The 26,191-nt window shown below is 43.1% G+C and overlaps 1 protein-coding gene across 4 annotated transcripts in view; it reads left to right on the forward strand.

Annotated features, from left to right (window-relative positions):
• LOC125709692 (fibroblast growth factor 14-like) overlaps positions 1-26,191 on the forward strand; it is a 108,644-nt gene that overhangs the window by 5,935 nt on the left and 76,518 nt on the right. Inside the window, exon 1 of one of the 4 annotated variants that reach the window (XM_048978376.1) lies at positions 15,417-15,540. The exons of 2 other annotated variants lie outside the window; for them this stretch is intronic. In XM_048978376.1, the coding sequence (XP_048834333.1) occupies positions 15,471-15,540 (70 nt within the window). In that variant the 5' untranslated portion in view covers positions 15,417-15,470. One more of the 4 variants, XM_048978375.1, reaches the window with a different exon arrangement.

A 26,191-nucleotide genomic window follows, 5' to 3' on the forward strand; every position in this document is an offset into this window, starting at 1 on the left:
TGCCAGCTATCACCACCGTGACTGTTTTTGACAAATACATTGTTATTTTTCTTACATGCCGTATCACGCTTATTTTCTATGTTCCGCTTCTCCCTTTTGAGGCGTGTACGTTGTATTTATGTGTGTAAAAAGGTGGACTCAGGACTCAGAAAGAGATCTCCAGTCATACAGTATAGCTGAAAGTACAATTCTTTTCATAGTACTTTTGGGCACTTATTTATGAGCTGAATAATTTAAGCATAAATGTAGTGATGGACATTTGGTTATGGAAATTTGTTGAGTGGATGAATGAAGTGTGTATTTCAGTGGAGGGTGTTTCCCTGCTTTGTTCCCTGTCTTTCCTGGAATAGATTCCCAACCAGGACCAGCCTTGTACCCTTCATACCCTTGAGCTGCAGGTACTTAACCTGAATTATTCTGTTAAAATATTCAGATGCACGAGTCGCACTTAACCTCATATTTTTCCTAGACAGTTATCCAGCAATATAGATGGTATCTATCCAGAATCTTTCCAGCAAAATCCCAGAAGTATAAATCATAAAAAATATTAACTGCAGTAGTTAAACACCAAAAATAATGCAAAAGTAATAAACTTCAGAAATGGCAGGTGCCAAAAATAGTTGTTTCTCTGAAAAATGTGCTCAATGCTGTTAATGGATGTGAGACATGAGCGACGTGAAGCACAGATGTGTGTAAATTTGTTGCGTGTCTCTGCAATAACAATTAATGTACAAGAACAATGAGAATCCATGTTTTCTGTGCCTCAGTCCTACATTCTGGGTAGGGCGTCTATGCGTAACTGACATTTAAAATGGTTTTTTGCTGAAGAGCTTGGGCGCTGACAACATTTCTATGTGGACCTGCATTGTAAACACATTTAAAACCCAAATGCAGAGTATTTAAAGGTACATTGTTATACAGCAATATGCCATTTAACTCATTTTCTGGATCCAAGGGCACACCATAGACATTACATTATGCCGATAACGTCTGAGAATATTATTCTGTCATTTTTATTGACCTGCATTATGATTGATAAATGTTGTTTACATGTATCAATTACCCTTTTCGACACACTATCACAGTACATTAACCAGCAGGCAGAAACTGAATTAAATATTGGGAATGCATGAGGTTCGCATCACAGATAACCGTAATGGCTTCCATAATTGTGACATGCTTGGCATATGACAGACACTGGCTAAATTAATGCCATCGAAAGTGAAACTGAAAGTTGTTTTCTTGTCCAAGATAAGTTAAATATCCACTTAAATATCTATAAAGTACCTGACTTTCATAGTCTCAATGCACAACTCATTAAAAATACCCACAGTTTATATTGTGCAATATTTTTATTCTGCTTTACAGTATTATTCATGAGTATAGATGTTCTCAATATTATCAACAAAGCTAATATTACTGTAAAAAGGAACATTATAGTAAAAATTCAAATGCTGCTTTCAACAACAACTGTAGTTACTATAGCTTTACCAGGGGCACCTCGCTAGTTCCATCCAGGACCACTCTTGCCTACTAAGTTTTGAGGAGTTGTGCATGCAGAGAGTTCATACTGCACACCACTTAGGTCCTGAGCTGTTATTTTCCCACTTGTGACTTTCCTATTAACAGGTTTGCCCATTGACCTCTGACCTCCCTCATTTGATTGCATGTTTTTTTTTGTTCATCATCCTGTTCTCTGTAACCTTAGACACTGTAGTGCTTGAAAATCCCAGGAGTGGGGCTGTATCTCAGATACTGGAACCACCATGAAAGACCAACGATCGCTCTTTCAGACTCACTCAGGTCAGACAGCTTTAATGCTAATTGGCTGGAAACCTCTTGACCCTGTCTGTGTTACTCTTATTTATTAGCGGTACAAATATTAAGCAAGGAAAACTCCTCAATCTTTCGGTGCAGCTTCGATTCCACAGTCAGAACAGGCTCTGCGGCAGTTCCCTTTGTGCCTGAAATGGCCCTGTCATTTAGCTTGGGAGAACCCGGCCATTTTTACATACTGTTCCAACAGTAAATAGAGCAAGGTGCCGGGAACAGGAGCGAGTCAACGTAAACACTGTGTTACTTCCCTGATCATCTCCACCATAACACTGCTGCTTCTAGTTAGGAAAACACATTCAAAACTACAGTGTGCAGGAGAGTTAACACACACTCATGGTTCTTTTTGAGAAGAGCTATACTTAAGCCATTCTGAAAGTAAGCTTTCATCGAAGGGGGCTAATGTGACACCCCTTGCTTTGGTCAGTAGTGGGTTTCACAATTTTGAGGGCTGAGTGGCGAAAAATCGTGCATCCAGTAATTTTATTAAATTGTGGGAGATCTAGGGTGCCTACTATCCTTTGTTTGGACTGCATATTTTGGAGTACTTTGAAGTATGTGTGTGTGTGTGTGTATGTATGTGCGTATATATACACACAGATGTGTATAAATAGTATTTATAAGGTATATAAGTATATATACGTTTTATCAGCAGTCAGTGACAGAAATATGAGGCTTTATACTTTATTAGCTCAGGTTGTTATCCTGTATTTCCATTTATGGATTATTTGGATCACAGATAATTTGGACCCCGATTGGCTTGCCTTTGTGCAGCTTGTTACAATTAGCTTGTTACACTGTAACACTGCTTGGGGTAAATGCATGAATTCTGATATGTGGATCTTTTCAAAAATAATACATTCAAATGTTTCCGTTGAAGAAAAAGAAAAGTATTTGAAATTGCAGGTCTACTAAAAATAACTTGGATCTCTGCAATACATTTTGATACTTTTCAATTTGTTGAAATTCAAGTGTTGGAAAGAAGTCGTTCATGAAGATTTTAACGTGGTTGTGCCTTATGAAGTTCTGCGTCTCATTTAAAGGCTGGAACCTTGCAGCTGGGATTGTCCAGTAAATATGTGTATTTAGAAGTGAAAGTTAATGTTGTGTCTGGCAGTGTAATGCTTCCTACTGGGAGAATGCTGTACAAACAGAAAAACAGAGATCCCAGCACTCAGGACTGCTCTCCTACAAGGGTAACTGCAGTGAGAATGAGGGTCAGCCATACATGCTGAGGTTTATTTCTGTAGGATGCAAACCCACGAATTAACGTAGGCTTTAGTCAGCTCTTGCTGGGCTATCGCCCGGCGGGCTGAATGGTCAGTATCAGACTTTCTTAATCCTGGTCCCACTGGTTATGGTCGATTGTGTTTGAACCCCGACATTAATTAATGTCATGAAATACCGACTTAAATGGCAGAACTACTAAAGATGGAAAGGTACAGTATAGAGAGACGTTAATTTAGGCTAATTCATAAAAGATATCTACACCTAGCTGAGGGTCCCTGCCTTGTTCTCTGTGCTTCTGGATTTAGCTCCAGGCTTGTAGCGAACTGTACTGGGTAAGTGGGTTTTTTTAAGGTGGGCAGGTGGATGAAAGTTGTTTCATTTTAATTTTGTAGATTTTTAACCCTAAATGAACCAGTACAAATTGACATTGGTTAGGCCTGAAACAACTAATCGATAACATTGTCAATAATTTTTGTGCATATGTAGAATGCATAATATTGTACAATTGATTTATGTATAGTTTGCGTTTATAAAATGTACTGCACGGCTGACAGGAAAGTCATGACCCAAAACTTTCACTCACTAGTTCACTCGTTCTGGTGATGTGACAATAAAAGCGATATGCAGACTCTTGTGTGCATACGTGCTACATTTGTCCATGGCTGCAGACAGTCATGCTGATGTACAGCAATGATTACCCAGTAGATCAGCAGAGGACAGATGCATTGCAGACAAGCAGTGTCCAAAAAGCTGAAATGGGTAAAGTTTTATGAAGAATGTTAAAGTTGTTACTAGGTTTGGCTATATCACGGTAATATGGTATATCGTGGTATTTTGAGATCTTGGGACCTCAGTATATTGAAAGTTGGGACCCCACCACGCCCCCATGCTTCAGCCCCATTTGGTGAATTTTATCACCAAGATTTCAAAATGCTGGAGTAGCATTAATTTTGAAAATACTGTTACGTCAAAATACTGTATAAGGTACAATTGTTAGCAAGTTAAATATGGCGGAGAATGTGAGTCTGAGTTGTTTCTATGCCACTTTTTCACTTTGAACAGAGTTGTTCTACACTCTGTAATGTTTATTCAAGCCAGTTTGTAATAAAAACTCTTCATATTTTTGTAAAATAAAGCATTTGCAGTTTTCTTTAAATACTGTGTTTTGGCCCAGCTCATCTATTAGTTGATCACACGATCACATTATTAATCACTTACCAAAATAATAATTTTCTGCAACCATACAGTAGTATATATCCATCCATCCATCCATTTTCCAAACCGCTTATCCTATTGGGTCGCGGGGGGTCCGGAGCCTATCCCGGAATCAATGGGCACGAGGCAGGGAACAACCCAGGATGGGGGGCCAGCCCATCGCAGGGCACACTCACACACCATTCACTCACACATGCACACCTACGGGCAATTCAGCAACTCCAATTAGCCTCAGCATGTTTTTGGACTGTGGGGGGAAACCGGAGTACCCGGAGGAAACCCCACGACGACACGGGGAGAACATGCAAACTCCGCACACATGTGACCCAGGCGGAGACTCGAACCCGGGTCCCAGAGGTGTGAGGCGACAGTGCTAACCACTGCACCACCATGCCGCCCCTAGTAGTATATATCTTGATCCTAAAAAATATTTTTATTTTTTATTTTAGAAGCACCTAGTTAAGAATTATTTATTAACACATTCAACTGGCTAAGACTTAAGTACAGTTTCAGACATCACACCTGATTTCCGGGACAGCTGAGGGATGGGCGGCGGCTAGGAGTGTACAGGTTCGAAATTACCCCTCATCCCTTGCTCGGCAAATTTTATCTGGTAATAGCAGTTCGACATACCATCCAGAAAATTATATGCCATATATAATGTCTGGACATTAAAATGGAAGAACGACAGATTTCTGGGACATTGCGCATCATTCGTGGGTATCGCGGAGCTGCCGTCGATTCGCGGGAGTAATGGGATGTCTCTGGTTTTTAAAAAAATAATAAATTTTAGTCTCTGGGCTTAGCATCAAGAAGCAACTCTAAGCTGAATCAAATAAAATGTGCCTGTCCAGCTTGTTAGAAACGCCTGTCTTCTGATACACACTGGACTTGTCGAAGGTTTCTCAATGGTAATATGAAAGTTTGGGATGATGGCATGTTTTAAAAACCTGCTATGCACCTGATAGTGCTGTTAAGCTATTTAATACTTACTTAATACACAATGTAAATTTTATGGAGAAACATTTTTCCCCAGTCCCTTACAAACAAAAAACTGTGTATAACCAAATTAAAGGTAAATTACACTGTGAATTGAGATGTACTGGTGTACTTGTTGGATAATTTTTAACTATAGCATAAGTGTAACATATAATCAGTGTTGCTGAAGCCAGCTGTGGTTTTGTAATTTCTCAAGTGTGAGTTGTTATTTTAACCCGAAAGTTTAATTGCTAGGTATAACATACAAATGAAGAGGCTTTGCTACAAAAAGAGTAGCATTAGAAAACATTGCATTAGTTCAACCTCCATTTTCAATTTTGTCTACGACTGCGCTTAAAATTGGGTTGAATTGTTACTTTTGCTACACTGGATGTACCCTGAAATGAAATTTAAACTAAAATGTTTCGGTAAATAATATCCTTTTTACAACCGCCAAAAAATTAGGCAGGTTGACCAGGTGAAGGTTTGAGCCTATTGGAGGGACCCTTACGTTATTAATAAATAAAACCTTCTGTCCCAAGGACGAACTCCCACGTTTGTATATGCATCTACTGTAAATGATAAGCTAACTTGTGAGTCTCTGCTCCCTGTTTTATGATGAATTGAAAATCAGTTCTACTCGGTTTAGACTGTACTGAATGTCAGTTGGATTTAAGATAGCGGTAACGAATGCTGTGTTTTGTAAATGCTAACAGTGCAGAGTTTGGCCTAAGGCATTTTCGGAACTTATTTGGAAATAGAGGTCAGGAGTGAATGACTGTTGTTTGCAGAGATAGGGACCAGGCCGCGGGGTTAAAATTACACCTGTGTGGGTGAAAATTACATCTACTTGTCAAACGGATGCCGTACCTTGAAGGGGCTTTTGTGGAGTGTGGATTTGACAGGTGTCATTAAAACATGCGTGTCTGGGTGTGCAGGAAATGTTCCATCCATCCATCCATCCTCAAATGCTTATTTTTTAACATGCATAATAGCATTGTCAATAATTAACACAATAGGAGGTATGTGTTTGGTCAGGAATATGCAAACAGCTGAAACAAACTCGATGCGTAGGTCTGAGAGTGTAGATTGTAATGAAGGCCCCAGGTCTCGTGAAATAGCTTCCTGTTTCCCTGTCTCTTCACTACACTGTCCCGTGAGATCAATCAAGCTTCACTGGCTGAAATGAAAGGTGACTAATCTGCCACCATTTGTTCTGCTCTTATTCCCCCGGGGCATTTTCAGATGGCTTGTGACTGACGACGACGGCTCTGTTCCCTTAGTATCTCTGTCGAAAAGCACCATATACCTAACAACTGAAACATTCTCTTTAACATCGTTCCGTTTAATTCTTTATTTATTTTCTTGTGAGGATCCACCGGAATAAAACAGCAGATTGCCATCGTGGAAAAAAAGGAAAGACGAACGTTTGCGTTTTTGGCTCGCCTGGTATTTCGGATGCGGTTTATGAAATAGCTGACACTCTTAGCGGCTACCTCCTGCAGATAAAAGAGCTTCTTTATGTGGCTCTGACCTCTGAGTAAATGTCAGGGCTGTTGCCGAAGTAATACATCTTAGAAGCACCACTGTGAAAATCCCGCCTGTACAAAATGCACAGGTTTGAAAATGATTGTAATTTACTTAATTTATTGCCAGTGCAGAGTATTCAGCTGTAGTATGTGTAATCAAGCGAGGATGTAATAATGAGAGGGACAGGAATAGAGTGGAACAGGGCGTCTGTAGTGCCTGGACTGAAATCGCTTGAGTATATACACAGATGCTGTTTTTGATAAACGATCAGTTAATGTCCCTTTCTGTAAATGTTTGAATTAGGCTTTCAATCCTTAACTTTTGATTATGTTTAAATTATGCGGTTAGCTTTTAAATCATGCCACCCATCCATCCTTCCATTGTACATTAAATGCTTTATTCAGCACAAGATTGGCATTGAGCCTGGTGCCTATGCCCGGAAGTGCAGGCTACAAGGCTGGGGAGCAGCCTGGACTGGATGCCATCCGTCAGCGGACACGTTCGCACCTAGTCACACGCTATGGGCGATTCGGAGACACCGAATCGCCTAACTATATGTTTATAGACTGGGGACAGAAAGTAGCATGTGGAAAGCCATACAAACACAGGATGAACATGCAAAGTCCACGCACACAGAGCTGGGGCAGGGATCAAGCTTTGGGTTACTGTCTGTTTTGTCTAGAATAGACTTGTATAGGTATATGTAATTTTTTCTGTACTTTTTCAGCCAAAGGTCTTAGTTATAAAATTTTATTGCAAACGGCGCTAAATGACAGCATATTCCAACACATATGAACTGGAGATGAGGATCTGTCTTGGCTAAAGAGCTGCTTTACATAATATGCTATATGGCCAAAAGTATGTGCATAACAGCTTGCCCAACATCTCATTGGGCAATCAAAGGTATTAATTAGAGAGGGATTTAATATTTTTTTTTCTGGTTTGATCCCAATAACGATATTAAAATTTTTATTATTTGCAGATACCAATACCAATCCAAAATATTTTAGCCTTTATCAACTATCCATCCATCCATCCATTTTCCCAACTGCTTATCCTATTGGGTTGCGGGGGGTCTGGAGCCTATCCCGGAAGCAATAGGCACGAGGCAGGGAATAACCCAGGATGGGGGGCCAGCCCATTGCAGGGCACACTCACACACCATTCACACACACATGCACTTCTACGGGCCATTTAGCAACTCCAATTAGCCTCAGCATGTCTTTGGACTGTGGGGGGAAACCGGAGTACCCGGAGGAAACCCCACGACGACATGGGGAGAACATGCAAACTCCACACACCTGTGACCCAGGCGGAGTCTCGAACCCGGGTCCCAGAGGTGTGAGGCTACAGTGCTAACTACTGCACCACCATGTCGCCCCCTTTTATCAACTACTGAGCATTAAATGAGATATTTGTATTAATATATTTCAATTAACCTGGCAAACTGTCTGCATTTAGTGTTTGAGCACGATAAGGATAGGAAAATACAATGATCTTGTACAAGATGAAATAAACAGCCAGTAGGATCTACACAGGTCTGATTCTATGTTTTAATCAGTGGCAACTTCAACACAACTGAACAGAAATACTTCCTAAAGTGAAAATTGTGCAGTCTGTTATTAAACTTTAGAAAGAATACAAGTCTGAAGACATAAATTTTACTGTTCAAATCCGCATCAGCCTCACACACATTTCACTCTGCGGTTTTGCTTTTTTCTTCCTTCAGCGTAAAGTCCTGTAATTCCAATGTCACAGCTCCGACGCACATGCATTGCTGAAGAACTAGCTGTCATTGACATTCACTTATGTTTACGGAATGACATGCTAAGGCTACAAAAACTGTCGCCTTTTTCAGGCTAGACATCTGACGGAAAATCGGATCGGTTTCATACTCCCCCGCCACCCTGATATATGGTCCTGATTTTTTTGCCGGTATCGGCCCAATGGTGGATCGGTGCCATCTCTAGTACTGACATGAAGTTGGTCCTGCACTTTGGTGCTCGCGTAGCCTCTGCTCTTCTAGCATGGTTTTCTGTCAGATGTTGGACCATTGCTGGTGGGATTTACTGCCATTCGGGTTGGGTATTGATGTTGGGTCATCAGGTGCCTTTCTGAGAAATCGTGTGGCCCCCCCTACTTGCCAACTGCACTTGATGCTTCCACTTCACAGTCGCTTTGCTTGCAGTTGACCAGGGCAGCTCGCGTAGGGCAGAAATTTGAGAAAGTGACTTGGAGAGATTTCCTCCGATGGTGCCAAGTAGAAAGGCATCAACCTCTCGGTGATCAATCATTCTACTGCCAATATTTATTGCTGCATGGCCGCGAAAGTTATGGAGTATTTCGTAATTGGCTTTTACAGCTAAATACGTTGCTCTCTTACTGTTTTAGTATTTCGATATTATAATAATACAATTATAACTCACTCATTGACTCCGTGGTTGTATTCCTGACTTAGTGTCTAGCAGATTCTGTCCATCCACCACTGGCTTTCGCAGGGGATTCAGTGAGATATAAAACAGACTAAGGAGGTTGTAGGTGGGACGCCGACCCTACAACTTCAGCACCTGTTCACCTGTAGCTGATGGATTAAAATTAAATGAAGGCTTGTCGGAAGTTTGCTATGGGCTTTCCGCGCTCGGTCCTGCTCAGTTTCAGAGGGATCCCAGCAACCCTGTGATTCATTTCGCTGATGTCGCCAAAATTGACATAATATTGCTTTTCAGATACTTATGTCCATTTCATTTCAGTGTTGTGTTCACCCTGAACTCCTTTAGAACTGCTCTTTCGTAGCTACCTGTGAGCTTTTCTTTAATGTAAAGATGTGAAGATTTTCTTTGCTTAAATACATGGAACATTTTGTTCATGTGAGAAGAGATGATGGTCGTTGAACAAGGCGACTGATGTCAACAGAGGAGGGCAGTACAGCTGAAACGTGCTATTTCTGCAGCTGCATATGTAGTTGCAAAGGCAGCACTATAGGTGGTTTAGCTTACAGCAATAACAATTGCAATGTTTATATTTCTAATCCGAAACAGACGACTGCCGTGAAACTGATCTTATTTTCAAGTAAAAACCCTAAGTCGTATTAAATTACAAAAAGTATGAAAATATGTGGAGGAAATCCTAGCCAAATTGAGCAAAATGCCATCTGCTGTACTTTTCAAACTTTACCGTGCGAACTCCTTATAATGCTGTAGATTGCTGCCAGTTTCTCGTTGGGGCGGCTTGATGCTGTGTGACCTGTTGGACTGCGGCCTACGGAGAATGCCTTGTTTCACAATCCGTACCCACCAGGTTAACGTTACACAGTCCGTACCCACCAGGTTAACGTTGGCTTCCCGGGCTGTTGGACAAGCCTTGTATCCTTTGGGACTTCCAAGTCCAGTTATAAAGCCTCAAATAAAGTGAAGACAATTTTGAGTTTCCAGGTGAGCAGATCTCAAAGCTAAAAATCGGAATAATAGGTGCCATGTATGTTTCATGCACATGTGTCTGTAGTCTCCATCAGAGTCACAGTTTAACATTGCAGGGCTTTACGATTACTTTATGTTGTAGCACTAATGCTAGTAGCACAACGAGTAGGGAACTGATTGCAAAATTGTGCACAGATCGCTGAACCGTGGGTATGGACTGTAAAACCGCATGCAGGAATTGCCAAACTGTGGGAATGAATTATGAATTTTTTCTCACCTGAACCCAGGCTCTCTCTGTACTGTGGCAGCGAATTCATTGGGAAAATAAATAAATACATACAATTCATGTTCTGCATAAATGTGCTATTCCGGCTGCACCATCCATAATAAGTATCCTCTTATCAAACCAAGAGTGAGAAATGTCTGTTTGTCGGCATTAATGTCAGTACCGTGGTGTGTCTTTGATCAATGCAGAGTGTACCTCTGTGTTTGTCCTTACTTCTGTGGCTGTGCTCATGTGCATCTTAAAATATTGACACCTGTCCGGTATAGAAAATGAGCAGTTGTGTGTTGCGCTACACTGTGTTTCGAAGCTTGAGCTACTGATACTACTCTGAGTTACTCACATGAATATTTAGATCTGGAGTAACCAGGAGTAACCTTTCTCTTGCCCGTGAATTCCCTGCACCGTGACCTATCTTTGACTGTGTTTCATTTTTTTTTTTATTGAACTCAGGAATCAGTAATGTTACGAATCAGTCAGGGTAAATAATTACCTTCTGTTCTAATGACTTAATCGTACATCATTAAGGTCCTTGTGAAATCTTTTTTACCTTTTCATGAAAGGCTGGCATTCCAATGTGAAACTGACATGTCTTTAATCGACTCCTGAACCTGTGTTCTGTAGGCATTGTAATTACTGAGACAGCTCTTAATTATTTGTGGCACCTAAATTAAAATCAAGCGTTGATTATGCGCAGTGTAATATCTGCTTTGGAGATCTGTGTTTTTTTTTTTTTTTTATTCTGACGCAATTATCAAGCTGCTCGAAGTATATAGAGGCTTGTCATAACTGATCCTTGAGTTGATCCTCCTTTGTTGTGACTTCGAACCGCGGACGCCAGAGTACAGTTGGGTGTTTAGTCATTTTGTTCTTTTTAGTTTAATAGTGAAACAAAACATACAGTATTTAATTATACGGCAAAGGAGTTGGGGAATTTTATATCCCACATACAGATATCTATTGTTTAATCGGCTTTGGGGCGACAGTGCAGGCAAAAGTGAAACAATGACACCTCAGCATGTTCAAAATGCGATACAAATACCAATCGAGAGCATGTAAGAGTTGCAGGATAAAGTGCAGGTAAAAAATAGAAAAAAATCACACAGACCTTCTAATTTCAGTCTGACAGGGGCTGCTAGCTGACACAGCGAGCGCAAATAGTTTCACTGTTGAGGTGTTTTTGTTTTGTATCAAACAGTAGGAAGTGCTGGTGTAAGTCAAATCACAGGCAATTAAGGGAGATTCTGCAGAACCCAGAGCGGCCCTCAGCTGAACAGACTACGCCGGCGAACTTACAGCAGAAGAGGAGAGACTCCTGTCTGGACGCTCCGAGGGCTTCGGCTCCGGGGAGACTTGGCCTCCTTGTGGCAGTGAGTGCCGGCAGCTCCTGCGAAGAAAATAAACACATTTCTCCTTGCTATTAAAATCCACAGAGTTCAACTCTTGTGGATCGCGCTGCATTCGCAGCTTCAGCATGACTGAGCAGCGGCGTGCGCTGCAGCCAGAAAGCACTTGCACTCAAAAAACCGAATTAAGGGATAGTTTTCACAGTTATTGTTAATCAGCATTTCAAATATAATCTTCAGACTAGTTGATTCAATAGCAGGTTAATATGTAACCGACATGAAAACATGACATAACAATACAGACCCAACAGACAGAATAACAGTCAGTAAAGTCTTTCATGTTACTGATGGGTTACAATGTTTTTCATACTCACTATTATACATTAAAGAGCCAATAGCAATGTTTCCAGTCCCTGTATCTATACAAGGAAAACATTTTATAGGGACAGGTATATTATATACGCCTTTTCTTTGTTCCCTTTTGCTGCATAGTCAATTTAAGCCCAACTGCAGAAGGGAGGGTATCTTAAAGGGATACACTTGTGTTCCGAAAGCCTTTTTGTATCATACCAAGCAGTATGTTAACATACCCAGGAATAATATGTAACTGATCAAGGTTACGCCATGTAGAGGTTTAATGTCTCAGGTCTGAGTTCAGTTTGATCTGCTGAAGCTGATCCTGACGCAGCGTGTACACATTGGATATGGTGTCTGTGAATGCAGGTGCCACTGATTGTATGGGACTGTGAATGTCCTTGGAAGTGTTTTAGCAAAGCCAAAGGTTAACAGTCCATTGTGATGCGTTTTCATGTCAGTGTTTCAGTGCACCGTTATGATTTTCAATCTGTAGACTGATATTTAGTGTTAGCTTTCGAAGATGTGATGGAATATTTGTTATATTTAACTAAAACTGTACTGTATCAGGGGGCGGCATGGTGGTGCAGTGGTTAGCACTGTTGCCTCACATCTCTGGGACCCAGGTTCGAGTCTCCGCCTGGGTCACATGCGTGTGGAGTTTGCATGTTCTCCCCATGTCGTTGTGGGGTTTCCTCCGGGTACTCCGGTTTCCCCCTACAGTCCAAAAACATGCTGAGGCTAATTGGAGTTGCTAAATTGCCCGTACAGTACGTGTGAGAGTGAATGGTGTGTGAGTGTGCCCTACGATGGGCTGCCCCCCCCATCCTGGGTTGTTCCCTGCCTTGCGCCCATTGCTTCCGGGATAGGCTCCGGACCCCCCGCGACCCAGTAGGATAAGCGGTTTGGAAAATGGATGGATGGATGTACTGTATCACAACAGTGACTTAGTGGGCTGCTCTGTGGCCTCACACTTTCTGGGTGTGTGTGTGTGTGTGTGTGTGTGTGTTTGGTCCAGATATACCTTTCTTTTCATCACAACGTGATGAATCCCTGTTTTTTTTACCTTAAGGGGATCGGTTTCCTGGTCCCCATAAGGGAAAACTCTTATTTTCTAAAAATCTGTGACTGCAATCAAAAAACTAAAAATGCAAGAACTCTTGTATTTTATTTTGTTACTTCTGGGTATGGTTAGGGCCGGGTAGGGGTTAAGGGTGTCATAATTAGCATTAGCATTTTCCCCATAGAAGTGAATGAGCGGTCCCCACAAAGATTTGCTTACAGGTCTGTGTGTGTGTGTGTGTGACATGAATGTTCTTCCCATGTATGTGTGGCTGTCTTCCTACTGTCCCATAGTTCGTGAGTGCCCTGCAATGAATTGGCATCTCATCTGGGTTGTATGTCAGCCTTGTGCCGCATGGGATAGGGTTAAAGCCCACTGAGACCCTCACCAGGACTTGCAGTTAGAAGATGGATAGATGTACTGAATTTCTGTTAACGAACAGTGTGCTCTGTTTTTGTAAGCAGTCTGGAAAATTAGAGAATGGATGGATAAATGGAAAGGTGGCTTAGCAGGTAGCCGTAGCTTATACCTGCAGATCTATGGGTTTCAGGCAGAAGACTGAATGTTCTCCCGACGTTTCTCTCACAGTCCAAAGTGCCATGTTACTCTGGAGACCCTAAATCACTCTTATTGTATGATTATCCTATAACGGACCGGTGACCAGTCCAGGATGTACCTGTTTATGCCTTGTACTGATCAAAACCAACCTTAAGCATTTAGTGAAGATGAACGGATGGAAAGCCCATTTTTCCTGTTGATGTAATGAGTTTCATGAAGTTCCTGATTATTATTGACATCTACATTGAAAAGTAAGCCAAAGAAGAGCTACTGGATGGATACATCTTAACCTTCAAGTAACTGCCTGTGTTCAAAGATCTGGACCCACCAGGAAATTGAATTCCTTTGAATTTCCTTATGATGGTCCTGTTAGGTGCCATTAGGAGATGGGCTGCCTGCAGAAGGGTCCTTAATATTTCACGATAACGGCATGGCACAGGAAGATATGCAGCCCGGTTATGACATTAGCGGCCCACTGGCGTCCTCTCTGTTCCACGGCCCTTGGCGACTTCGGAGAGCCAGAGGGAGTTCACTGGAGGTCTCTGTGCACTGACGGAGATCACTGGACTGGTCGTTTGGCTGTATCCATGAGCTGTGTGCAGACTGCAGTGTGGCACACAAGATGACGAACAGCATGGCTATGTTATAGGAACATCCTGTAACAGCTTTTATGGAAAGGTGGAGATGGAGACCTTACAGCTGGAGCTGGGGGGGGGGGGGGCGTGCCTGGCTTATATGGCATGTGGATTCACATCCTGTGTGGCTTTCAGCTCGCAGTGCTGGCTGCCGGTTGCACTGGAATGCGATAGCATATACATTTTTGGTGCAGTGCAGTAAAGCATTGCCACGGCGTCCTCGTTCTCGGTGACAATATGCTGGTCAACGTTCCCAGATAGTGGAACAATAGTGGCTTATTGTGATTAAAGCGAAAATGATTAGCTCCGCAGTCCCCCATTCATCTATTAACGCTGACGACTTCTTTTTGTTGGTAGCGTTCCGTTTTTTTTGTCCCAAACGCACGCAGCTTTGTCAACACTTTCTGCTGACCTTCGGAGATCTCACTTCACTTCCCTTCTCCTTTCCTCTCACGTCGGATGTACAGCTTGCCCTGTCCACATATCCTCGCTCCAGTACAAAATCCATTCTCTTCAACATAATGGCTGTGTGGCGATTAACGGCACACTGGGTATTTCGGAGAAAGGTAATTGGTGGGGGGGGGGGGGGGAGGGTCTTTTTTTCTATCTATATTTTCACATTTAATGTAATTCCAAAGAGGTGTTCAGTGGACTTCTGGGCCTGGAACTGTAACCAATCGTTGTGTCTGGAATAACCAGCACTTCACCTCAAGATATTATTCATAAAAACCTGTAGCCTGCATTGGCTGTAAATGCATTATTATTGGTTTCACTGTTTGCAGAATGCTGTGAACAGTGAGGGTAGCTTCAGGCATGTACTTCACACCTACTTTAGCACAACCTTGGCGTGGTAGGGCCTGGTATGTCAGTCAGCGTGAGAGACATTTTAGGGACTTTAATGACATCGTGTTTTCCTATGTATTTATAGAATGATCCACTTGTGGATGGAAGGTGGGGTCTCCCAGCTATGTGGTATTTTAAAGAACAAGTGCAGTGTCATAGTCAGAGTGAGGTTCTGTTAAACAGAAAATGGACACAAAGAGCTTAGCGAGTATTATGGAACGGCGAATGCGTGGCGTCTTGAAAATTGAAGATAGGGGTGAGTGGAGTATTGATCTGACCTGTGATACACACAACGTTTAATGACTCTGTATCCTGGTTACGATGACAGTGTCCTATAACAAAATTACAGTAACAGAGTTGAATAACAATATACTTCTAATTTCCATAAATGGCGTTGCCTTGATACAAAATCATTCTTGTTTTATAACATTTTATACATATTAAATATCTCTTCAAGAACAAGGATACATAGAGCATACTTACAGTATACGTACAGTTGTCTATAGTGATTAATTTGTAAATTCCAGCAAGAATGTCAATTCCTTAATTTAATCATGTTTTTATTTGTCATAACTGATACTGCACAGATCCTTCGTTGAGGGGAGGAAAATCTAATTAGGCTTTGATGTCACTGTTGAGGCATTTCGTTCGATACCTTGCGTGTATTGACCTGACTCATTTTGCTCGTAATAAATTTGCTGAGCTTGTTGCAGTGGTCACACAGATGCTGAGCTTGTTGCATTGATTGGCCCTTGCATGGCCTGCCCTGTTTGATATGTGTCAGCATGTTCACTGGTTGTGCACCATGCAAAAGTTTGTATGGCAGCTAATTTGTTTATTATACCATGTGTTTAAAACTTACGAATCCGACCACATTGTTCTAGCTGTATGAATAAGTCATTAGTTGCCGCAGGAGAGCTAGTGCTGGTTATTGCTATTAAATCAGCACACGGTTAATTGTTAAGGTCCCTTGTAGATATGAAGTTCCCTAAAATGATTCATGTATTGTAAATCTCACATGCAATGTGCCCGAAAACCTTGCTTTTGTTATAAATAGGACAAGAAATGTTTCTCATTTTCTCTTCTCATTTTGACATTTATAATTACAAATTGTTATATTTCCAAGAGCATGCAAGAGTGCCTAAATACTTTGACGTTTACTGACTGGTGATTGGTCAGGTACCGAAGTGGCTGGATAGCACAGGAAGTGACCGAGCGTATACATGTAGACACAGAGTAGGCAGATACCTGGGCTCCCCGAAAACCCCATCTCTGATTTTCCCAGCATCGCGAGTATCTCGATCTGTTAAAGCTGGGTGGATCGCAGTGCCCCTTACCCGCCCCCACAGGATACACATGGCAGGGAGCAGGGGGCTGAGGATCCGCAGGTTGCCGGTGGCTAATGACATTACACCCCCATCCCCGGGTCTGTATGTTGGGCCAGACTGAAGGCATACCAACTCAATCTCGGATGCCAGAGAATAATTCTGGATACCGGGAGTCATTTAGTATAATAATATCGTTCTTGGGAAGAACGACAACTGCCGCTTCGAAACCCGACAGAGAAGAAGCTCTGCTAATGACACATTGATATTACTTTAAATAAGAAGGCGCTCTCTACCTGGAAGATGTGCTTCTCCACGAAGCCAGCGACTCTGGTGCAGACAAATGCCACAGATGTTTGCTCATGTGTGAATGTTAAGAGTGTATTAAATATAATGTAAGCTGGAAAACAGGGTTTGTCATTGTCTGTAAGATTCGATTTCAACTCTTTTATTTAATTATATAAGCCTATGTATATTCTTATATGGTATACCCATTATTTATGTTTTATTGGTAAAATTTTATCTTGAAGAGAGGTAACACAGTGGTGAGGTTAATTGTTGTTACCAAATTGTCTGTGTGTATGAATGGTGTGTGAGTTTTCCCGGCAGTAGGTTGGCACCCCATTCTGTGTTGTTCCCTGCCTTGCAGTCATGGCCTTCAGGATATGCTCTGGACCCCCACAACCCTGTATAGGGTGGTGGTGTGGATGCAAATGATGTAGTAGTACACTCTTACTTAATGTATTAATCTAAGTGTTTGTTCCATACTGATTATTAATCAATAATGATGGTTCATGTATTTCATGCAATTGCTATATTTGTTCATGATTTGTTATATTTGTTACTTGTGTCCCCTCAAGTAAAGTGTTAGTTTTATTACATTAATTTGCTGTTTGTTATTTTGTTCTCCGTCACAAGCTGTTGGTCAGGGAGTCTGCTTGTCTAGGTGTGATCAGACGGATTCTCTTACTGAACCTTTAGCGGTTCAGCTGGTCTCTTGCTCGGCATCTTGGACCAAACCATGGCAAAGCCTCATGCTGTTGGCCCAGCTCCTGCCCAGGCACCCCGGCACGGCCCCTCGGAATGCACACGGCCCCAGGGCCGAACCTCCTGACAGGCACTGCAGTGGTAAGCTGATAGGTGCTTCAGACTACCACTTGCTTATCTGCTGGCTCTCTGCATCACATGCCCCACTGAGCTCTATACTGTCGTACAGAAGCAGAGCTCAGATCTTCCGCGTGCTGGGATTAGAACCCGAGTCATTCCATCTCTGGCTGTTTTCTCCAGTGGGCCATCCACACTAGTCGTGAACTGTGACAGGATGAGCCATTAACTCTTCGAATTCTTTTGAAAGGATTGTTAGCTTGCGGTATCTGAATTACTGTCTGCTTTAGTGTATAAGCTAACCGACTGTTCATGCCCAATGGCATGTTAAATCACATGTTGTTTCTGCTTTATCATTTTGCTCTTCATTACCATCGGTCAGTGTTCTGCTAGCACTCTGTCTTTCACTCGAATAGGAGTATGAATGTCTCTAGTGTCTCTAGAGATGAGAGTGGTGGATTTTCAGAGCTGTTTGTTATCATAGCTGTTTGCTGGAAGCAAAGTGTTACTTCTGTTTAAGTGCCCTCATTGTTTTCGAAAAAAAAAAAAACAACAAAACAATGCAAATACAGAAAACCCAAACGAAGTTAATTCTCTCATTTATCTTTTAATGAGTTGAGAAATGAATGATATTTTGGCATGTTTTGACGTGTTTCCTAGTAGTAGGACCATACTCTTCAGTACTGCCTGGATTTACTGAAAGTCCAACCTAATTGTTTGTGTTACTGGGCTGCTGCTGGGAAAAAAAAGCAAATTGTCTGCTAAAAGCAAATAAATGCGGTAATTATCACTGCGCTAGTGTGTGAGATCTTCTTTCGCGTGCTGTCCTACATGCATCTGGGGGCCTTGTGACGTTTGTCATTTGAGTTGGTGTATTGGCTCAGCAGGTTTGGGACCTGTGCTCATGTTCTGAAGGTTGTAGGTTTGAATCCTGTGTCCAATGAAACGATTTTTTTCCTCTTGGGCACCTAACCCCAACTGTCCAGGTGTGCTGTATGCTAGCTGACCCAGCATTCCAGCCTGCAATACACTGGATCTCACGTGTAATTCTGTATCTGTCTGAGTGCGGTGTGTGATAATAGGGTTGAACGAAATGTGTCTATTACCCTGATCTGGGGTGGTACAGTCCAGCCCCGGATTCCCTGCCTGCAACACCCCTGCCGGAGGCAGTAATGCACTAAACGGAATGGGCTGTCTTTGTCTCACACGCTGTGCTTTTCAGTGTCATGTGAGTCATCTTCACATGCTCCGGGAGCGATAGAGAGCGTATAGTTATTGGCTCTCTGCTTCTCCGGACACTGTGTAAAGTACTACGAGGTGCGCGTTCTCAGGGGGGAGGGGGGACTGGTGGGTTTATCTGCTGCATCCGTGAGTGGTCTGAAGTGGAAGTCGCCGTGTTTACGCTCTGATGTCATAATCATGAGCCCAGCACTTGCCCATGGCATTCATTCCTGAATGGATCTGTGTCACAAAGGACAATAATGAATAAATGAATAGCCTTCCGTTCACCAAAATGAAGGCCAACACAGTTTCCCTGTTACATGATTGAGGGCAAAACGTCACCCTTAATAGCTAACCTCTTCTAACATCGTCGTTCTTCTGAGCTCAAGTTCAGAATAGAGTCGGATTCAGAGCTGGAATCCTTTGGATAATGAGTGCAGTAATGAGGGTATGATCTGGTCTGGAACAGCATGGTTCTGTGACACCAGTCCCAGATTCCAGCCGTCGGCCCAACACGTCCCCGCTGAGCAGCTTGCTGACAGAACAATAGACATCAGATACGTTTCTGCTGCACTTCTGCCCTTTATCTTTGTTGTGATGTGTGAAAAGCTTCGTAATGATCGACAGCTAAATATAGCCGCCTTACACAAAGCTGCCATAGCAACAAAAGGATGTTTAGGAGATGAAGTTTAAGTGCATAATTGCCTTTTAAATTCTTTTGAATGGAGGGAATTTTGCCTCCCGCACGAGCTTCCATTTTTAACTCTTTTTTTTCCCAGGCAGAATAAAACATCTGTGGAAGGGAAAAGAAAAGAAAAACAGTTTGAGCGAGGCGGCGTAATAAAAACCGAATTCCTGCTTGCCGTCGCCATGCAAGTCTGGGGCGCTAAGTCATGTGACACCCCCTTCCTCGTGCTCCTCTTCTCCGTAAAATGACAATAAAGCCGAAGAGTAACCGACCCCAGCTTCAGCGTGAAACACCGGCTGCGGTAAACGCAGGCTGCCGTCACGGGAAGAGCATCACCGTCGACTGCAGCGTATCTACGGTATGTGGCAGCGCTCCAGCGAGCGGCGACACCACACTTGCGTTTCTGTGGCCCAGCTGCGCAATTATTCTTGTATTTTTTTGCATTATGATATTACGGTATTTCCAAGACGCTAATCCCTACTTACGTTGCTACGCCCATGCGGTTGGTTTTCTTACAAGGAGTACCTTACCAAAGGCCATGTGCCACACGCTTGCCCTGCAGCCGCTGGGGCGGTTTCACTGGCCCTTCGCCTGCAGCAAGCAGTTCGCGCAGCCAGCGGTCTGCTGAGCATCGGTGTCCTGCTGAACACGCGCTCTGCCTCCCGCGAGTGCAGCTTCTGCTGGTTTACCAGCTGCGGCTAACGCACTGAGTCACTGCTCCCGTTGTTATCTTTACCTCCACAGCAGCCTCCTAGGCTTATGCTGAAGTAGAATGAGAAGAAGGAAAAAAAAGGTCAGGGAAATGTAATCATCTGCAAACCTCTGGTGAATTGGCCTCTAGCTATAAGTGCTGTTAATGTTTAATTAGAAAAACAGATCCTTTGTCTGGACACTCACCCACATGTGTGTGTGTGTGTGTGTGTGTGTGTGTGTGTGTGATTCAGATAAACTTAGTACTCACAATGAGACAACCTGTTATTTTGATGTTGTTGGGAAATTCAGCTTTATAAAAATCTGTGACTGCAATAAATAAAAACTAAATTAGCCAAAAGGCTTTGGGATTTTGTTTGGGTACTTATGGTTAAGGTTAGAAATGGTTTGGGTTAAGGTTGTCATTGCTGGGATTAGGGTTTTGCCTATAGAAGTGCATGGACGATCCCCACAAAGATATGAGTACAGGTCTGTGTGTGTGTGTGTGTGTGTGTGTGTGTGTGTGTGTTTTCTGTCAGGTAGTTCCAGGGACGGATTATGGGTTGTGTGGGCCCCTGGGCAAAATGTTCACGAGGGCCCCCCCCCCCCACCACCACCACCACCACCACCACCACCACCACCACCACCACCACAATTCAAGGGCCCTTGGCAGCCAAACGCCCTCCCTATAGGGTCAGGGGCCCTTGTAGGCAGAGGATCAAAGAATGTAGGCCCTCTAAAATAGACAAACGAAAATACATTGTTGATAAGCGTTGCAAATTGTTTTGGGCTAGGGGCCCCACGGGCCCCCTGCACCCCAAGGGCCCCTGGGCAGCGGCCCCGCTGGCCTGGTCCGTAATCCGTCCCTGGGTAGTTCACTTACTGGGGGCTGCACTGTATGCTTCACAGGTCTGGCTTGTTCCTTATTACTGTATAAGTTGTAACTTTTTCGTAAATGACTTTTTGCGAGGAAGATTCGCAGTGACTGTCGGTGGACTCTAACATCATTTGTTTTGACTTGTGACATTTGGAGTAAATCATTCTAATCTCTAGTTGATCTCTGCTCTTTCCAGTCCTGGTGCAGTGGCTTCAGCGTGTGAGCCTGTGTGTCGCTGGTGGTGGGGGGGGGGTGGGGGTCAGGGGAGGACACTGCGATGTTTGTTTATGAGGAGATTGAGCTGGCATAAAATTTTTAATGTTTCTGCTGCAACCTCTGCATTATTCAGCATGTTGACAAAATCTGACCTTATTCTTTGGGTGAGTGTCTGTTCTTGGGGAGTTTTAATACATCTGTTCATTTTCTAACCCCTCATTCTGGTCAGGGGGCCTGGAGCCTATCCCAGGCAGCGTAGGACACAGGGCTGGGGTCTACCCCAGGTAGGCTGCCAGTCCACACATACACACTCACATTGTATGGGTGTTTAGAAGTGCCTGTTAGCTTTAACGTGCAGGAATCAGACCCCTAGTCACAAAGGTGCATGCTAGCATGGCTGCTCACTAAGACGCCACGCCTCTCCGGAATTCACTACAGTTCAGTATATTAATGTCGACAAACACAATGGAAAACAAACACTCTTTTATCTTGTATGATGTGTGGAAAGTTTTGAGACAGATAATAAATTTGAAAGTCAACAATGATAAGGTGGCTGGCTACTGCTGTGTACTACATTATGTTCTGGAACATTCTTAAATCTCCATCACAATGACTACTGTGATGGACGCTAATTTGGATTGAGGGCCATGTTACATTGAGGTCCATGTTTTGTGACTGACCAGGCTTCAAAGGAGCTGGCAGCAAATGTTATTTAGGCTGACCAGTGTCGCTCATTCTCGTCATTGTGGCTTTTTCAGCGTAAGACTTTGTTCCGTTGGGAGTCTAGTTTGTGGTTTTATCCGGTCGGTGTTATATCTCCAGGTTTTGGTGAGGCTTTTCCAGCTTCTCCTTGCTGACCTCGCAGTTCTGTGCACTGGTGTCGGATCTTTGGGTTTTCAGTTTTGGTTTCTTTTGGTGAACTGTCCAGAAGTCCATAGGAATCATCTAGCAGCAGATTTTGACTTGTGGACAGATGGTCCGGTCTGGGGGGGGTCTCCTCTTCTGGACTGATTGCTGTATTTTACCTGTGCACTTTGAGTCTTGGTCATGACAGCCTAGAGCAGAGTCAGTCTGATTTTTCCCTTGGAAGCTGGTAATTGACTCGCACTTACTGGTCATGTCTCATTGTAGCTTAGATGTGCTTTTGGGCTGCTGAAGTAAATGGGTGAACGTGTTTTGTGGCATTGACCTGTTTTGTCCAGCCCCTGATCTTTTGTCAGGCTGGACACCCGCTTGTCAGTATTGCGATTGGCGCCAGGCTTTATTTACTGCTCAGATGATCTAATTTTACGAACAAGGGAAGATGAAATTTCATTTGCCAACCTGGAAGCTCCAGCGATGTGGAATGATGCACAGCCGAACGTCAGAGAGCCTAGTGTGTTCTATAACTGTTAATGTTCGGTAAAGAGTAATCAGCTGAATTTCCGATTACGTTTAGGTTTGTCTGGGAGAGAGCTGATGCTTTAAAGCAAATTAAACCGATAGTTAATCTCTTCATTCACTGATACAGCATTGAGACTTTCTGGAAGGTTCTGATCAATAAACCAGAGTGCAAATTTTTACCCTGAATAAGTTCACAGGTCAGGGGGGGTCATATCTGCAAGTTTATAGTGTGTGTGTGTGAGTCTAACTGTCAATGCAGTGATCATGTAGGTTCATGTTAATGACAATGCATCCAGACAGTGTATGCTCCTGTAATTCAAGGTAACATTTTTCAGTTTTTGGTAACTTGCGGTCTGACAAACACCTCAAATATTCACCTTTTTTTACTTTTCTGAGAGCCTTACAGATTTTGAGAGCCTGGGAGATTTGATGGAAGAGAATGGGCATTGATACCTTTGCCTTTCTCCTGATATTAAAGTTTGGCCAAAAGAGGCTTTCTATAAAGGCAACTTCAACAGACAAGCTTGTCTATGTTGTGGATGGTACGATTTTCCCCTCTTGCATTATCTATTCTTTACAATTCTCTTTTATGTAACTGCGCTTTTTGTTGCATTAAAATATCCCAGCTGGCACTCCCGATCCTCTCGTGGATTTAGTGCGCTGTAAATCTTTTGTTTCTGAATTCCCGTATAGCTGCGTCCAGCTCTGCGAGGTGTGTTGTGTCCCCATGTACTTTTCCTGGTCGCAGTGTGCTCGTTTGCCTGTGAAGCAGCAGGTGCCGAGGTGTCGTTCCGTTCTGGTGGATCTGCCTCCCGCATTAACTCTTTTTTTTTTTTGGTGGTGCCGCTGATGGCCGTGCGTCTATCCGGGGCCGGCGATGAGGCACTACCTCACAGAGCCCCTCCATCCACTATGGGCCACCCCGCTGGGTGTTTGTATAGCTATGAAGACTTAATACTCACCCAGAAATATAAATCAAAATGTACATGTGGGATGTAGCTCAGTGGGTCAGGATGCTGTGCATGCGATTGGGAGGTTGTTGGTTCACATCCCCAGGGCTGGTGCAGTGATTTCACCCTTAACCTCCATGTGCTCCAGGGCCTCTGCTTCAGCTTTCTCAGTTGTGCGACCCTTTGGATGGAGGTATCTGCTAAGTAAATGTACTTCCTGCTGTATTTATTACAGAGCTCATGAATGTGAAATTGAAATCTGTTATGGAGGAAGGCAGAAGGGAGGATGAGGCACATTTTTTAAAGTTAACGAAAGCTTAAAAGAGAAGCACCTGATCAGGCATCTGTTTGCCAAGCAGGTTTTTTCTTTTGCTTAAAGACAATTTATTCACAGAAGTCAAGTTTCCCTTTGCAGTGCCAGACTTCCCTAACTTTTCAGTCTATACGTGTATCAATTTCTGCTGCGAAGGCAGGTCGTCCTCCTTTAGGAGGGCTCAAGAAGTAACCGGTCAGGAAAACTCGATCTTCCGCAGCATTGCAGGTCCGTCGTGTTGTGATCCAAACCTTTGTTGGTCGGTCCGAATGACCACTGGGTGCCCTCTCAGCACAACACCTCCCGCGTAGTTTTTTGAAAAATCCAGGCCGATCAGCAGAACTTAAGACGTGCGGGAAGTGTTGCACCCTGCTGCCAGTGTGGAGAATGCGGATCTAAGCTCATGCTAATAGGGTTAAGGTTCCAACTTGCGTAGTCGATCGATAGCTCTTGGGCTGCAGTTCACCAATGCGACACTGTGGCAATAAAACAAGTGCTGACAGCAAGCCTGAAACCTCAGCTGCTACACTAAGGGAGGCAGTATCTGGGGAAAAAAAGACTCCTTAGATAAAGACAGAAACAAATGTCAATGTGGCAGAATTATTGTTTCGGTCTTGTAATGTGTTCCAAGGAGAATGTACTTGTTTAATATACCTTCTGGAATCGGCACATCTGCACTTGTAGATCTGAACATGTGTTTCATGTATTGGTAGCATATTTGAAAGTCTCTGTTGTTCTCCAGACGGGCAGGGCTGGGTCTCTGTGACAGGTACCTGCAGTGTGTTGCTGTAACCCTGGGTGATCGGAGAATGAGGTAAAAGGAAATCAGGCTGAGGCAGCAAGAGTGAGGTCACAGTCGCACTGCCAGCCGACTGACACCAGTGCGCAGTGGCCAGACGAGGTCATTGTCACCCTTTATACTCACTGGTGTTTCCATTTAATTCAAATGTACTGAGCATAAAACGATATTATTTTAAAATCATCTCTAGGTACTGGTGTGTGGGTGTTTGTGTGTATAATACCTCATAAAAGTAATCTCCTGTGACACCTTTTGGCACGGCAGTGTTACTCATATCCCGCGGAAATGCCATTCATAGATAAATAAAGACCGGCAGATCGTTCATTAGGAAGAAATCGTTTGTTGGCCTTTCAAAATAACCCGCAGTCTGGGTGACCCAAAAAAACTCAAGGCGTTGAACTGGAGATGCTGCGTTTTCAACAATTATCGTCAGTGTCTGCAGTGTCTGGGTCATTTTAAAAATAAACTATGAATGTCGGAAATCAGAATTTTGAGTAGACTGGAGAGATGCATATACTGTATACATTGTGTGACTGCTGTCAGTCTTATTTTTAATCCATAAAACATGTTGCTCTCTACCTTTATTGGACCGTCATGCTTAAAGAGATTCTTACTGTTAGATTCAGTACCTTTTATGCAGCGAAAAAAAAAAATGACTTGAAAATGACCCTGGTAAAAACTAACGTACTGCTGTATAATAAAAATCACTATAGACACTTCCACCTTCTCCAGGCTAAATCTCAGCTTCTGGGCTAAGCATCCAGCTAGGTTCATGGAAGGCTGTGTTGAAATCGTTTCTCTGCCCCCCCCCCCCCCCCCCCCCCTTCCCGCACTCTGCTTGTTCAAAATGACATCACTTGGTTGTCTGTGAATTTTTCGTGATGTCACCTGCGGTGGAGGAAACCGTGAGCGGACGCGGTGCAGAGGAAGGAAATGGTTGCGTGTGGATGCGACAAGCATCGTACTGTAACATTTTCATACCGAATCTCTATGCCCAATGTACCAGTGGCCAGAAGCATCCATTTGCTGTTCTGTCACTGAAAGTGTTTCATTTTACAGCTGCCTAACGTGTTCTAAAAATCTTGTTTTTTTTTTGCTTCTTTCAAGGTGTTAGATGACACCGCTCCTGCTTTGTTACTGAACAACAGCTTGTTCTGTGTTCTATAACCTTTCAGAACCAGCAGTGTGAAATAGACTGTGAGTTAATGTGACTTTTTTTTTTTTTTTTTTTTTTTTTTTTACAATTCATGTGTTATGTTAATACATATTCATTGAAGTAACTGTGAGGATGTACATCGATTTCGCAACTCGTAAGATTCACTGATCCCATCTATTTTCTGT

This window comes from Brienomyrus brachyistius, chromosome 16, assembly GCF_023856365.1.
Source record: "Brienomyrus brachyistius isolate T26 chromosome 16, BBRACH_0.4, whole genome shotgun sequence".
In the NCBI taxonomy this organism is placed as follows: Eukaryota; Metazoa; Chordata; class Actinopteri; order Osteoglossiformes; family Mormyridae; genus Brienomyrus; species Brienomyrus brachyistius.